This window comes from Dermacentor variabilis, chromosome 1 (genome assembly GCF_050947875.1).
Source record: "Dermacentor variabilis isolate Ectoservices chromosome 1, ASM5094787v1, whole genome shotgun sequence".
In the NCBI taxonomy this organism is placed as follows: Eukaryota; Metazoa; Arthropoda; class Arachnida; order Ixodida; family Ixodidae; genus Dermacentor; species Dermacentor variabilis.
In genome coordinates this window covers 82,093,659-82,109,566 of record NC_134568.1, presented here as the reverse complement: position 1 = coordinate 82,109,566, position 15,908 = coordinate 82,093,659, and the positions used below count along the sequence as shown (strand labels likewise).

General features: G+C 45.7%; 1 protein-coding gene across 4 annotated transcripts in view; it reads left to right on the top strand.

Moving 5' to 3' along the window:
* LOC142579984 (SUN domain-containing ossification factor) overlaps window positions 1–15,908 on the top strand; it is a 172,698-nt gene that overhangs the window by 88,575 nt on the left and 68,215 nt on the right. Inside the window, exons 1-2 of one of the 4 annotated variants that reach the window (XM_075690713.1) lie at window positions 10,142–10,266; window positions 14,263–14,383. In XM_075690713.1, coding sequence (XP_075546828.1) covers window positions 10,169–10,266; window positions 14,263–14,383 — 219 coding nt within the window. In that variant the 5' untranslated portion in view covers window positions 10,142–10,168. Of the gene's footprint in view, window positions 1–10,141; window positions 10,267–14,262; window positions 14,384–15,908 lie in introns of those variants that run through there. The other 3 variants (XM_075690705.1, XM_075690688.1, XM_075690698.1) reach the window with 3 other exon arrangements.

Sequence of the window (15,908 nt, the reverse complement as noted above, 5' to 3'; positions counted from 1 at the left end):
ACACGGGGTGTTGGTGTCCTGCACACGTAACCGCCGTTTGACTGATTGACGAAATCATGTACATATTTTCTTACCCTTTAACTTTTATTCGCAGTGCCGTATTAAAGCTTTTGTGCGCTCCTCGCACCTTTCTTTGTTCATTCGAATTAGTTGTGGCGGCCCTGACCATCTATCCTGCACTTCGCTAGTCTACATTAGCATTAGTTGACGCAACCGACATAATGGGAACAAGCAGCTTTACTCAAATGTGCGACAGTCACCCAGCCCTACACTTCCTTCGACATGATCCACTTCGTATTTCGACCTCGATCGCTTTTCCCAACAACATTCTCATGCAGCATTTCACTGTTCTTTCTAGTCTGCAATCTTGCGATCACTGTGCCCTTCTCGTCGGCGTCTACTACTGTCCCAACGCGGCATGGTCATGCCGAGCAACTGAATCCGGATTAATTGCGATAACCTCAACCAAATCATTTATCTCGCCCCCCTTAATTTTTTGACTTGGCGGGGAGTTCACTGAAGATTCATACGAACTCCGGCCCTAAATCTTGTCAGCAATCGAGCGCGAATATGTTCCGGTTAAAACAAGTCGCAAACATGGGCGCAAAGCCTGTCACAATTGCCTAATTATTTCTTATCGTTGGATAACGGTATCAATGCCAACGCCTTACCTGGACGCGAGTGTGTCGAGCATGGTAGGGCATATTGTCAGTAGTTGACCATTACGTTCGGGCGTCCAGGTCCTCCCTTCTTATCCGCGTATTTTAGCAGGGCAGAAGCTTTTCACGTTGAAGCAACATTACGGGTCGCATCTGTTTTCGTTTTGAGACAAGACGTCAGTTTCCAGCTGCAGCGACGGTTGGAGACTGTACAGCGTTCGTCCCTGTGTTCGGAATGCGAAACGCTCAACTGCTGTAATTTACCGTCGTTTATGCAATCACTAATGTAGTCCGCATTTTACAACTCTAAATACGGAGTGCCTCAGCGAAAACCGTGGCAGTCAATAAAGCTAAAGGAGGTCTAAGACAAAATAATAATTTTTGTGGGTAAAATTAGGTGCAGAGGTACAAGTTAGAAATTGTGCAAAAAAGCAGCGACTGTTCAGTAATCAACATTCTTAGTTAATAACGTTAGCGCACATGTTGCAGTTACGGAGCTGAAGCCGGTCATGTTCACTTATCGGAAATTCTGAGGCTAGCACGAGTTTCGAGGTGTTCATCACCAATATCAGCGATGAAATAAGTCGGTGTTTCGCGTGATAATGTGGGAAAAATGACACGCGTTCCGCCGCATGTTCGGGGATGGATTTCTCGAAACGGGTGCTAGTTTTGGGATTCTGAGTGGACATTACGTGCCTTGAGCACGGACCGACTTCAATTCAGCAGCGAAAATGTCGGGTAAGATCACTAATTCAGTGTTAGTGAAGTATGCTTAATTATAGAGCTTATCGGGGATCATCACGCGATCTCTAAGGTCTGCGACTGCTACAAATTTCGGAAAGCAACAATTATCTCTTTACCTGGAAGTCCTTATTTTTAACAATTGGGGCCAGTGATTGCTGATGTCATTATCGCGGTGTGCGAGCGTGGTGGGTTGTAGTCATTCCGGTTCACGACCTATGGCCCACTCGCTGGCGTCTTTGTAGAAGCGCCAAAATGCATCTTCCCCAGCCGGCGCCCAGTGCCGCCCCGCCGCACGGCTGTTGGGCCGATGGTTGACTGCAATCTCCGTAAGTGCCCGAGTGTCCCGTCGTGCCTTATTTATTTGGCCGTAAAATTTTTTGTTTTCGCACATATTGTGCCCGGCAGAGCGGCTGGTTGCGCACATGAATACGCGCTCAAGCCCTGTTATATATGCCGGCGACGCGCGTCGCGTCTACCTCTTGGTGCGGCTTGACCGCGTTACGTTACCTTCGCACGTCGCGACTGTCCGGGGAATCGGAGGAGAGGTTGGCTGTGCTCATTAGAACGTGGCTCACGTCCCCCCCCCCCCAACCCATTCCCTCACCCTCGATATGGTAGCACTGGTCGGCCAGCGGCGGGGCTGTGCACCCGGTGTGCGAGCGAGCCCGACCCGTATAAATACACTGCCGCGTGGTATCGCGGCCTGGGCTAATTGCGAGTCGCGCCGAGAGGCGTGCTTGACCGGGCGTGCGCCGCCGCCGTCGCTCGTTCCCGTAGCGATCGGTGTGTGAAAAACACTAGACGAGCACGTGCGTGCGTGCGCAGGCGGCGAGAGAGGTGGGTGGCGGCGGGCAGCGCATGCTGTAGCTGGCGCGCGGTGGGCGCACTTGATCCGCTTCTATAGATAGATGAACGCACGAGCCAGTCTCTGTTCAGGCCGGCTAAAAGTGTGCCCGCTGTGTCTTCTTGGATTAGGGTTGAGTGGCGTATATATACACACTGGTCTCCCGCGTGCGATAGCGAACGCGATATACAGGGCCGAGGCGGCGTCTTTTTTGTACAAGAGCAGTTCGGATACCCCCCCCCCCCCTCGTCTGCCGTATCGAAAGCATTCGGTCGTATGCACGGGAAACCGCTGGCAATCTCTAATCGTGACGGCCGGCCTCGTCTGCCGACCAATCGTCGTACAATTGATAGGCACATGCGCTTTCTCCTTATGGACCTATGGCGATCGGTGCAACTGAAGGCTTCGGGCCGGCTGCTTCATTCTGAGCGAACAGGCCAGATTGACGCGTGAACCTCGGCGTCTGCACCGTTTTAGCGCAACTGTGCGTGCTACCCTTGAACCAGAGTCCCTTTAAAGGTCAAGACGAGGCTTAAGAAAAATTAAAATTAAATTATGGGGTTTTACGTGCCAAAACCACTTTCTGATTATGAGGCACGCCGTAGTGGAGGACTCCGGAAATGTCGACCACCTGGGGTTCTTTAACGTGCACCTAAATCTAATTACCACGGGTGTTTTCGCATTTCGCGAGGGCGAAATGAGGCCGCCGTGGCCGGGATTCGATCCCGCGACGTCGTGCCAGCAACCCAACACCATAGCCACTGAGCAACCACGGCGGGTGCTTGAGAAAAATGCCGCTTGCTTACATAATATGAACGTTTCACCCGCTCACTATTTTTTTCCTTTTGTCTATTGCTGCTAGTAGTTTTCAAACATGCACAGTCCCTGTGAAATTTTCAGGTCCGACGGCGCCTTTCCCGCGGCTAGTCATAAGGATCCGTAGCCTGGAAACTTCAACAGGGGATGCAGAACTGACAAGCCTTCCTGCTCACCTTGAAAATGTTGAACGGAGATGAACCTGGTGCCGTCGTTATGTACTCACTGAGCACATTCGCCCAAACGCTTAATTAGTGCAGATTCGCCACTTGTGACAAAAATAAGTGCACGCTTAGAAAAAGTTTTTTTTTTGTTACCTATATCAAGTTTTTAATAATGCGAACCCTTCGTCTAAATTACTCGACGAGGCGGCCATTATTTCTACGAGAAATGAAAGTGCTTAATTAAATAACACAATTACGCAAATACACCTTTTAAATTGTTTTACGACACATATATTAATCTACGAATTGTAGCTAGTGAGTTCGCTAGGCGTATCCACTTGGAACGAGCTCTGGACAGCACCAGTTTTGAGATATTAATTTTGAAGTGTACGATGAAATGCATTTGTTTTAAAGTTACTTTTGCGCTTCAATGCATAAAACAACGTTTTCTTTAAAAATGTAACTGGAACGCCAATGAATTTAGTTCCTTGCAAACTCGCCGGCTACAATTCGCAAGATGAAACATGTGCTGTAAAGTAATTACTTAAAAAGTTCATTCGCGTAATTATGTTAATTATTCAATTAAGCATTTTGATTTCGCAAAGATGTAATGGCCGCCTCAGCGAGTAATTTACATCAAGGGCTAGAATCGTGCTATCTGCCACAGGCTATTTAAAAGAAAATGGCGCAGAAAAAAAAAAAAGGCACCGTATACCGGGTATTCAAAATTGCTTTATGGTTTTCTTAAAATTAGGCACTCGAAGGCATGCGAAGACCACCTGTGCAGATAAGTTATGTGGGCAGGGAACACAAAAGTGATGATAATTATCGCTGTGAGCAGCCCAATTAACTAATAATTCACTAATAATATAATAATAATAATAATTAACTAATAATTCATCTTTTGTTGACTGCTGCAAGTGGGTAAGTTCGTACTGAAAAGTTAGAGGCAGTTTTATTTCTACCCAGTACCAGTTGGACAGTATCAGTTGGAAGAATTCTTCTAGCGGGTCTGTGCTCCGAGATATCCGACTCCAAATTTTAATTGTCGTTCGCACGATTACGCATGCAAGATAGTGAGGATCGGCGCAAAGCTCCTCTCTGGTGTGACGCAGCTGTTGCGTGCGGCGTTTAGTCTGACGACAAGGTGCAGGCATAGACAAAGATAACTGGTTCCCTTTCCCTCTCGGCTGGCGAAATCAAGGTATGACAGCGCGGTGTGCCGTGCAGTTGTTGCTCTTGATTTCAGTAAAGCTTACTGTACTTGGAAATCGGCAGCCACTTTATTTGCGTAGCCCAGGCAAGGACCATGCCCACTTGTCAAGTCACCATTGCGCACGCGCGCCGTCCTCCGGCTTCTCCGCTCGCGCCATTAAGTTTACGCTGCGGAGCGGACGCGCGAATGCGCATGCGCCGTCCGCTTAGCCGTAAGCGGGTTAGCGGAGCGAGGAACACGGTCCATGGCTTAGAAGCTGCCTGAACGGAGCGTGCTGCGCAGAGCTTTGCCCAGCGTTGGCGTCAGAAAGGATTGGATGCAGAAAGCAAGCTTGCTGGCTATCACGTGGCATTGCCCAAGACGGCGCTTTATTTTCCACTGGATAAAATGAACCGGTAACGCATTACAAGCGCACGTCTAGATGCTTCATGGACAAATAAGTTATATAATGTGCGTTTTACTCTATAAAAGTGATCAATGCGTGTTTTTATTTTCTTTAATTACCCTGAGTTTGGTCTGAGCGTGCTGCAACTATGGAAGGTCCGCTCCGCTGTGGCTTAGCGGGGCGACTCGGAGCGGAGCGTACCGTAAAGACGTTCAACTAAAACACTCCACTATTAACTCGGCATGGCAGCTCCCGCCTTCATTACAGGATGCGCGCTCGCGTGTTACGACAGCGGTTCGGGTTCTTCGATTTTTTATCTCGCCAGCCGAGAGGGGAAGGGAAACAGTTATCTTTGTCTATGCCTGCGCCTTGTCAGACTAAATGCCGCACGCAACAGTCGCGACACATCAGGCAGGAGCTTTAAGCCGATCCTAACTCTATTGCATGCGTAATCACGCGAACGACAATTAACATTTGGAGTCGGATATCTCGGAGCGCAGAAACGCTAGAAGAATTTTTCCAACTGATAATGTGTAGAAACACGACTGCCTCTAACTTTTCAGTTCAAACATACCCAATTACTGCAGTCAACAAAAAGTTAATTATTCAATTTCAGTTAATGGGACTGCCGACAGCAATAATTATCATCTCACTTTGTGCCTCCGAGTGGCTAATTTTAATAAAACCATAAAACTTAATTTTGAACACTCTGTATAACGGAAAACTGGGATATTTGCTTACCATCACACGCTGGCGTTACATGAAAGGAGTGTGCATACGAACTGCCCTATAGACCGTTTTTTCGTAGGCGCCGCCATATTGCGAACGCAGTGGCGCCGCCTATGAGCAGCGCCATACTGGCTTGGGTGAAAGCGGTCTTTTGCATGGCAGGTATACGCTTGGCGGCAGTTTCTGGCGTTTGTTTTCGCGGTCGAGCGGTCTGTTTAGTATGACGTGCGTCTTCTACGTAGTAAACGGTTCTGTGAGACGTGCTGAAGTGGTTTAAGGCATCATGGCCGGAATTTCTGCTGGCGTTGAGGTGGACAGAACAGGCAACGCGATGTGTGCGCGCATATTCGAGTCTGCAATCAGCCTCGGAGATGAATTGTGTATTTCTGAATGTTCCAGTCACTAATGTGACCTTATTGCAGTATTATCCTCTATTTCTAAGCTGCGGAAACATACGCGACGATCATAACAGCGTGATCGTGGGTACCGTTCTGCTACGATAGGAGCTGTGATGTTATACTTTGGCAAGCGTTAAAACTGTTCGCTGCAGGTTCCATTGCGTGACTACTTGGTTCGATGGGTGAGGTTTCCGCACCTGAATAAAATAGTTTTGGCAAGTGATAGCAGCATACCTTACAGTCTGAATTACACTTGTCCAGCAAAGGGACTGTTTACGAACTGCGCGAGCGTCCTAAGCAGTGGTAAGTGCTGGATTACATATATCTTTGTTCTATATACCGCATGGTCCAAGCATACCGCATCTGCGGTTATATATTTATAAACGTTGTGCGGCGTGACTATGCGAGGCCCTATTGCGGCGTTAGCCCGTTTTCTCTTGCTTTTTCGAGAAAGAGGATTATAACCGAATTTCTTTTTCGGTTGTGTTTGTTCCGTTCACTACGACGCACTCACACGCATGACGGAAATTTTGTCCTCAAAAATAGGCATCGCATTCTTTTTATGCGATCCTTCATATATTATGGCTGTATGCAGGCAAAAAAGGCAATGCCGAAGCGCACAGCTTACATATGTACCGTGCTGGTTCACAAACCGCAGTGATTGCTGTGTTGAGCAGCGCCGTCGGCCTCATGCAGGAAGGCTAGCGTAGACATATGGTAATTTGAAGCCTACTAGACTTGAAATGCGCGAGAACGATGCCGGTGCATCACAAATATCTGATTGCGCCTGCCGCTTAGATGTTTCGTGGTTGCCTTAGGTTGGCCGTGCACGAGCATGCGCTCTCATGTTTATGCTTTGCTCCCTACGCCAAGCGATCAGATATTGAGCAGATTTACCATTTCATGCTGCTAATACAGAGACACCGGGTTTCTTTGTTGAATTAAAACCGATATAAGTAAAATAGTTCACAACACATACACACACCGCGACTGATAATGTGCGTACACCGCGGCTTATAAAACGCGTCACATTTCTGCGCTCCCAGAAGATATTTCCGCCTACTGTAGTTACCGATGCACCGAAAGGCTTCCCTGACGACCTTATATGAACGGATACGGCGTAAATTTCACAAAATACCATCTAAAACATCTCAAAATCGCTCCGCAGCACGCGACAGCAATACTTTCAAGCAGCGCCGCGCCGGATCGCCCAAGCCAGAGAGGAGGAAAGGCTCTCCGCGCGCCCTATCCTCCTCGCCCGATGAAACGGTCTATAAGTAGCGGCTGAGAACGCATTCTTGCGTCTTTGATGCTTAGCACGAGGTTGCGCGTTTGATTTCCGGCCTCGGCGGCCGCATACCCATGCAGGCGTAGTTAAGAAAACATCGGGTGGTCAAAATTAATCCGGTGCGTTTTATTACGACGTCCCTCACGAGTCAGAACCCACTGTGCAATGCCGGGACGTTAAACCACAGTTTCTTCTTCTTGTTAAAAATAAACTTGGCATGATAGCGGAGATGTGTTGCATCGTAGGAGCGTATCCAAAGTAGTATTTACGAGAAAATAAGCATACTTTTGCATCGCTTTCGAACAACGTCAGCTCGTTCTTTCGCCCGCGTTTCAAAACAAAAGTTGCTTTGAACGATGAGCGCGCACAATGTATGTGACGCGATGTCTACGGCCGAACGCCGTGTGTGTGGATATATCGCGCAGAGGGATAAATGACTGTGATGTACATAATCACAAACACTATTCCACCACCGCCGCTTCCTCCTCCGTGTAATTTGAAAGGAATCGCAATGCACGTCCGAAGCTGTCAGCATTTGTGCGATAAAACGGCTGTGAAATACAGCTTCCAACGTTATTCCGACATGCTCGATATTCTGACGCCTTTCGAACATGTATGCGATGCCTCACATTTTCAAAGCGCGCCCCATCGACTCGAATGGGGATATCGTACGGTAGTAACAAAAGGGATAGTATCGTGCGCAGCTTCTTTTTCTTTCTTTTTCTTAGAAAAGGGATGGGGGTCTGCCGTTCTGTTGACAGCAGAACTCGAAGAGAACGCGGGTCTGCGGCGGATGAATGCGAGAAAATACGGTAGTAAGTGGCCGACTCCCTATGCGCCTTCATTGCGTAGGCTCTATTCCTGCCGCTGTGGCATTAAAAATATATGGTCTACGGTCGCGTCCGAACGTTTACTACGATGCGTGTTGATCTGCAAGATATCAGAATTGCTTTTAAGCCTAGGCGTGCCTCCAGGAAATTATAATTTCAGGCTGCAGTACTACCTGCCACTAAAGCCCCTCCATCCACGTGCTGCTCGGCGAAAACGTGTATAGAGGGCCTTTACGGCGACCGCCACCGCATGTATACATGTGACGAAACTCGGCAGCACAGTTTCCCTTGTCTCTAAGCTAACGTTCAGTGATCCTACTAAGCTACTGGTAGTACAGAAGCGACCTTTTAATTGTTTCCTCGTATTGCCCAGGCGGTACACGCTTTGTGCGGACCTGGCGAGGCCTATATGCGACAATCCTGGGTTCTGTGCCCCTACCCTGAATGTTTAGTAAACTGCAGTGTTTACGTTTTCGAATGATTGATCTGATTTCCTTTGTTGCTTATACGAAAAGAAAGAAAGAAAGCTTTCCGTATATGAAGCTTTGTTCGTTGTATTCCTGCACGGTAAAAAAATGGACTAATTTTCCTGATTACTGTTCCTGTTTTCAGCATTAGTCTGTGTTCCAATTTCCTTCCGTACAGAGTCAAACATGAAACCATATTTTTCCTTGTATGAGAATAGCGCAGATAGCTCTTCGCCTGTAGTGCCTAGATATGAAAGTGGCGGAATATTTAAACTTATATAAGGTACGTGTATTCCACTGCTTGCTGCAAGACTAGAATCTTTTCAAAAGTTCATTCAACGCAAAGGGATCGATTTCTTGTTTACAGCGAAGCTCTATATGGCTAGGTTCCGTGCATTTTTGTTCTCTGTGAACAAAAACTATCATCATCAATGGCTCATAGCCCCGTAAGGCAGAGGCTACGAGCACCCCGCAAAGTGAAGCGAACAGTGCTTAAATTCTTTCTAATCGCGCATAGAACATACATAACAGCATGTCGAAAACTATCATCAGTGGCTCATACCCCCGTAAGCAAGCAAAAAATGCAATGATTCATGGTCCCGTAAGGTTCATGGCTACTCACTTTGCGTGAATTAGCTGCGATGACACTACCCCTGTTGTCGTTGTCGGTGATTTCAATGTGGATGTGTCGGTACCGAAAAGGGAGCAGTTTACGCGTTCACTGTTGCAGACATATCCCTTGCGATGCCACCGACCCGGCCCAACCGACCGCCCAGCGGCGTACGTGCATCGATTTGACATTACCAAATAATGTGATTGCAGTTGCGAGTGAAATAATGACCACCGATCAAGACAATAAGAGAGTGTGCCTACATTTCGTCCCAATGACCACCCATCAAGACAATAAATGATTTCGTAGCTTTGTTCAAAATTATGTGTCACCTCCGTGTCGTGTGCTAAACAGCTTCGCCGGTAAACCGCCTTCACTGAGGCTCATGATTTTTTTTTTTTTTCGGAATTCTTCTGAAACCTCGGTAACATTGATCTGAACGAAACCAGCGTATCCGTTGTCTGTGTATTATTCAATCTCAGGCTGCCATCCCGTAGCAAACACCCTGGCGAAATCCATCTAGGCCACGTCTCGTGGCCATCATGCCGCAGCTGTGTGCGCTACACACATCCGTACACATGTCGGACATGCAGCTGCACGTCGCAAGATTGTTGTGCATGCGCCGCACCGCACGCGGGCACGTGTATAGCCGTGACGGAGATGGACCGCATAATTGTTCGTTTGGCCGCTGTTGCTCACACGATGAAGAATGGCCTCCCGACCGCTTGCTAACATCACCATCGCGCGGACATTTACAGTTGTACGTGCCTACATAGAGCTGGAAGAGGGGAGGGAGGTTCTGCCGGCTCTGTCTATATACGTGAAAACGGGGTTCCCGTTAGGCGAGCGAGGCGGGGCACGCTGCCCGCCCGGCCGGCACTTTTGCGCATTTGGCGGCGTCGGTGGTAGGAGAGTTCGCGCGCGCCGGCCGTGGTGGTTGCGTGCGCGGCTCGGCGGAGCCGGCCGGCCCTCGAGGAGAACGTGCTGCACTCGGCGGAGGAGGCGCCCCCCCCGTTAGATGAAGAGCGTCAACGTTGTCGGCGTCTGCTGGGTGCTGTGCGCGTTCAGGCTGCTCTTGCTGCGCGTCGACGACGCTTACCGGCCGTCTCCGCAGAGGTGATGCCCGCGCAGCTGTGGGCTCCCTTTTCGCGCGCCTCCCGCGCTTTTGCCGTCGCTCTCCTTTGCAAGTGACTGCATCTTTACTTTCTCCTAGGTCTGAGCCCGAGTTTGTTGTACTCCTCCAAACATAGCCGCCGCGGTTGCTCACTGGCTGTGGCGTTCTGCTGCTGAACACGATGTTGCGGGTTCGATTATCAGCCGTATTTCGATGAGTGTGGATTGCGAAAACGCCCGTGTATTTAGACTTAGGTGAATGTAAGGTGAATTTCGAGAATAGACGTAGTCAAAATTAATACGGAGCCCTCCATGAAGGCGCCTCTCGCAGCCTCATTGTACGTTTGTGACGTTAGTATCGCTGATATTCTTGAAACATCGAGTAACAGTAATTGGACCCACATATGAGCAGAGGCACGGCACATTGCTGAGCTCAGAAGATGAGAATTAAAGAAAAGGCAGTATTGAAAATTTAGTCAGCGCTAGCTAGCTCGCACTTTAGCCGACGCTAGTTAGCTCGTAAATATTAGCTGACACATATTAATGAATTACATGATTACATGGGCAGGGGATATGACAGCTAGCAAGTAACAGCCCCATTCAGGGCTACTCCCTGCGGAATTTGTCACTGAAAATTGGGATTAGTTCATTTGCAATTTCCTTTAAACATTTTGATGGTGATCAATTTCATCACCATGTATTTGATGTAATTGCCATTGAAATTTGTTGAACAGGAGCCCTTAATGCACTTAGTTGTATAAATAGACGCATTGTTGGATGCAATTCAAGAAAGCCGTCTATCAAATTGGAAACAGCCAATGAGAGAATTGACTCACGAAAAGTACCACAGTACAACGTTAAGCCTAGCAAGGTAGCCATAAATGTAGCAGAGCTGTCACTGTCAACTTTTTTTGTTATTGTTATTTGTTATTGTTATTGTTGTTATTTCTGTCATCACTTGGGCAGCCTGAAACCTTGGAAAGTATTTCACAACTTTCAGGCCAGCATACAAGGTTGCAGTCACATTGTTGCCCTGTTCATAGTACCATAATTCAGATAGTGCAGTGCTGAATACACAGACAATTTTTAACAATGGAATATAGTATTTAAATGCAGTTCTGCTTCAATACAAGTTTTCTCAGTTCACAAAGTACGGTTGCCGCAGCGGCCCCACTCTTCTTTTTCTTTAAGAACTGCACAACTTGGGAACATTTCATTTCCCCAGTGACTTATGATCTGCCCGTTGCCCCAACTAAACGTCAGCAAAAATTGAAAAAAAAAAAATATGGAGGGCTTTAAATGAACTGCACTCGCTCTGTGTTGGTGGGCGTTGTTCATGCTAGTCATTATAATTTTTTTTTTCATTTTGCTCAAATTATTTCATCTCTTAACTGCTAACTTTTAATGAACTCACTTACTCAGCTAGGTGTTGATGCAAAAGTTGAGGTGGGTATGTCAAGAAATACCGATAACACCATTTAGAGAAGCAGCATAACTCTCACCCTGTCTGTGTTTTTCAATATATTTGTATATATAAACGCATGACAGTGTGTCCATGTACCAGAGATCGCTGCCCTATAGCTCGTAGATGCGTTGGCATGTGGTATTTTTAAAGCTTTACGGGCGTTATTTTTTTGCCAGAAAAATAACTGCACAAGGTCTACGTCGCTTTGAAGGCTGTTGTAGGTCATCTCTCGACATCCTCCACAACTTTTCCATGGACATCTTATCGATTAAATAAGTTTATTGTTGGATTAAGTATAATAGCTGTCTTTTAATTATTTGTGCACAATAAAGAAAGAAAAGTTTTCACGACTAGCATGAGCAATGCCCATCAACATATAGTGAGCACCGTTTGCATAAAGCCTTCTGTAATTTATATTTCTTGACAGCGTTTAGTTAAGACAATTGCTACCCACTGTATTGACTTGTTAAAATCATGCTTCGAAAGACGAACAGTCAGGCTGTTATAGCAATTAAAGTGACTCCTTTTCTAAATGGTTTGGGTAACATATACTGGTGCATTTCTGAAAATGTTTTGAGAATAAGCATCGGGAGCAACCTTAGGAAAAAAAATTCAATAGAGAAATTTCATTGGTTTCATCTAATTTGAATATGGAACAGACCTGATACACTGGTAAAACAGATAGCCTCCGTTTATCTATTAGCTTGCAAGTGTATTGGTGCAGATAGGAGCACTGTGTACCAAAGCAGGTTGTACTACAAAGATGCATTACTTATTCATTTTAAAGGAACACATTCTAGGCGAACCCTCCTGGGCTTTGCTAATTGCACTTGCTGCTACTGTCTTGCCAAATAGCACACACACACAGGACGAGAAGAAAGGGGGTTAACCGAGGTGCCCGATGTTTATTAGTCATGTCATAAGAAGCCAACAAACATTGACACCAAGGACAACATAGGGGAAATTACTTGTGTTTAATAAATGAAATAAAGAAATGATAAATTAATAGGAATGAAAGTGGATGAAAAAAAAAAAAAAACTTTCCGCAGGTGGGGAACGATACCATAAGCTTCGCATTTCGAAACAGCTACTTCGCATTTCGAAATCCATTATTTTTGCAAGCTGACAGTCTACATTGTATGTTCGTTTTACATTTTTTTAAATGGTGTTAGCACAGCAGGTGGGTTAGTCTTAACAAAAGGAAGTGGAAGCAATTCTCATGCCTTTTCAAAAGAATGTGCATACTATTCTTAATAATTATTGTTTGTTCACAAATGCCTGGTTTATACTTGTAGAAGAGAAAGGAAAAAGAGCTGGAAATTGCACTGAGTTCTTCCTTTCTTATACTTGTGGCCATGTAGAAAGATTTGCACATTAGCTGACTGAAATCTGTTTAAATCTGTAACGCCCAAACACAGTTCCACATCAAGGTGAATTAGAACAACCCGCCATGGTTGCTTAGTGGCTATGGGGTTCGGCTGCTAAGCACGAGGTTTCGGGATAGAATCCCGGCCACGGCGGCCGCATTTTGAAGAGGTCGAAATGCGAATACACCCGTGTACTTAGATTTATGTGCACGTTAAAGAGCCTCAGGTGGTCAGAATTTCTGGAGTTCCCCACTACGGCGTGCGTCATAATCAGATCGTGGTTTTAGCACGTATTACCCCATAATTAAATTTTTAAGGTAAATTAGAACAACTTGTGGGTCGTTATTTCTCACTATGGTGAGTACATTTATTCTGGCTATGGTGATTACATTTGTACAAAAAGAATAGATGAAATGCTTGATGGGTTAAGATCTAATTAATTAGTAATTAATTATTTAGGCTTGCTGAACCACCCCAAACTGGAAACTCACTGGAGTACACCAATAACGCCACTATAGGCCACGCGTTAAGTTTAATCATAGCGTTTAAGTATTCAGCATAGCATATATGATGCATTGGGATATGCATTGATGCATGGTTAAATGTTTTTTCATGTTAAATCAAAATTGTCTAACGATAGACCTAGGTAGAACAAGACCTGTTTATTTCTTTTCTTCCTTAAAAAGGTCAGGTATCATAAAAGAAGCGCTCAAATCTTTCTTTTTGTTTTTTTGCAAGTTTTGAAAACTGTCATGATTAATTAGGTCACTCCTTATGTCAGAATATCATTGCTGTTTGCAACAAAGTAGTTCTGAATATTCCATGTGTGGCTTTTCTGTGCTTCTGCTGCCAAGCACTGTCTCCAGAAATTGTAATGCATCTGCTGTTTCGTGGCAGTTTGCTCTGTGCATGATGTGTTGCTTCACCCTCTTGTAGCATTAACCACTACTGACACCTGTCATGATCATAGTTTCTAGATCTGTCTCAAGTTCTTGGTTGGAATGGTTGTCCGGGGCAGCTATGCTGGTATCACTTGTTTTCCAAGTGCTATAGAACTGGCAAATACTTGCCATTCTGTGCAAGCGCATGTGCATGAAGCACTGAGGACGAAGAGAGGGAAGACCAGGGGTGCCCCTGCTCAGTATTGTTCAACTTGATATGCTTCAGATGCACCTGTTGCTGCAAGGAGGACATTGAGAGTGGTTTTGGTGACAGTGCCAGGACCAATGGAGCTAAACATGCCAGTCATGCTGCTGTTTCTGCATCAGAGTCTGAGGCTCCAACTCAGGTGAGAACATGTTAAAAATGTGCTTCGTTTATGTATATTAAACATAAATAAATTTATTTGAACTGAGGGAGGAATGAATGCACAGCCAGCATGTTACGGCAATTGTATATAAAGTTAATGCAAAGTTATTCATACGTTTGTTTGAAGGTAAGAGGCTGTATTTTTGGTAGGGAAAAAAATAAATCTTACTGAAAAAAAAGTAGTACACATTGCAAGAAAAGCTTGCTGGCACATGCACTCACTAGTTGAAAAATTAAGCTCAGCTTTGAAATGACGTCAGCATTGTGCTGGAACTGTCTTTTGTAAAGGTTGTTTACACTTGTTGCTTGGATAAGTGCACATTCCCTAGAACATGCCCACACAGCACTGGAAGTGCACCCTAGTATCTGATGGTTGAATTTGTTATACTAGCAATATAGGAGTTACAGCGCATGGACAGGACAAACCGAAGGTATGGACAGCACCTCATCTTTGCATTCTGTTTGTCTCATTCATGTGCTACTGTTCTATTTAGCTATACTATGTACCAACTTGCCCAAGTCAGCACTCTGCTCAAGTTAAAGGCCTACTCCAATGAAATCTTGGGCCACATAAAGCTTTCAGATCCTGCACACTGTGGGAATCGGTGTAAGCGAAGCCTTAATGAGCCTGCAAGACAAAATGGCATAGAATAATAAGAAAAGCGTAACCCTCTTTGGTGACGAACATGTCCTATAACCTGCCAGTGACGTGCAATAGCTGTTGGGGCATACCTTGCAAAGTAACGGTAATTTTTATTCAGGGGCAATGTTCTCCCACCATCTCTGCTAGATTTTGCACATCTTTGCACTGGGTGATATGAAGTATTCAGACAAAAGCACTCCTGGCAGCGTGCAAAGACAGCGAAATGGCACAACTGCCAGAAATCCTGTCAGTAGAAACTGCATGGCACATTTTTCTTGAGTGAAAATGCACAACAGCTGCAAATGCTCACACTGCCGCTGACTCAAGGGCATCCACACAAAAAGAACAACGAGGCGTGTCCATGCCGCAGCAAAGCTTCCATGATACTGTGGAAGCAATCGGTGGGTTCCACTGTCTGGTATGCACGGAGGGAAACACCATTTGGTGGTGTTGCAGGGAATCGAGCTTTGCTTCACATGACTGAATGACGACGACAATCGAAAGAACGATGATGACAAGCGCTGTTGTTGTCATTCTTTTCGTCCTTTTGTCTATGTACACGCTGTAGTCGACTTTTCTGCTACTACTGAAAGTAGCAGAAAACTGCTTCTGTTGTGAGAAGAAGTTGTTATTTACTGGAAGAATACTTTGCACTTAATGTGCCTTAAGTTTCAAATATTAAATCAGATGTGTTTTTTGTCTACTGAAGTTAAATTAATTCCTGCTCAAGTAATTGAGCCATACATGCTTCATCTGCAACTTGTTGTGAACTTCAAAATTAACAAGCATTATTTCCTTGCTAAACATCCTCCTAAAGGCAGTGATTTCAGCTCTCCTTAAACTGATAACAAATGTCGGGCAG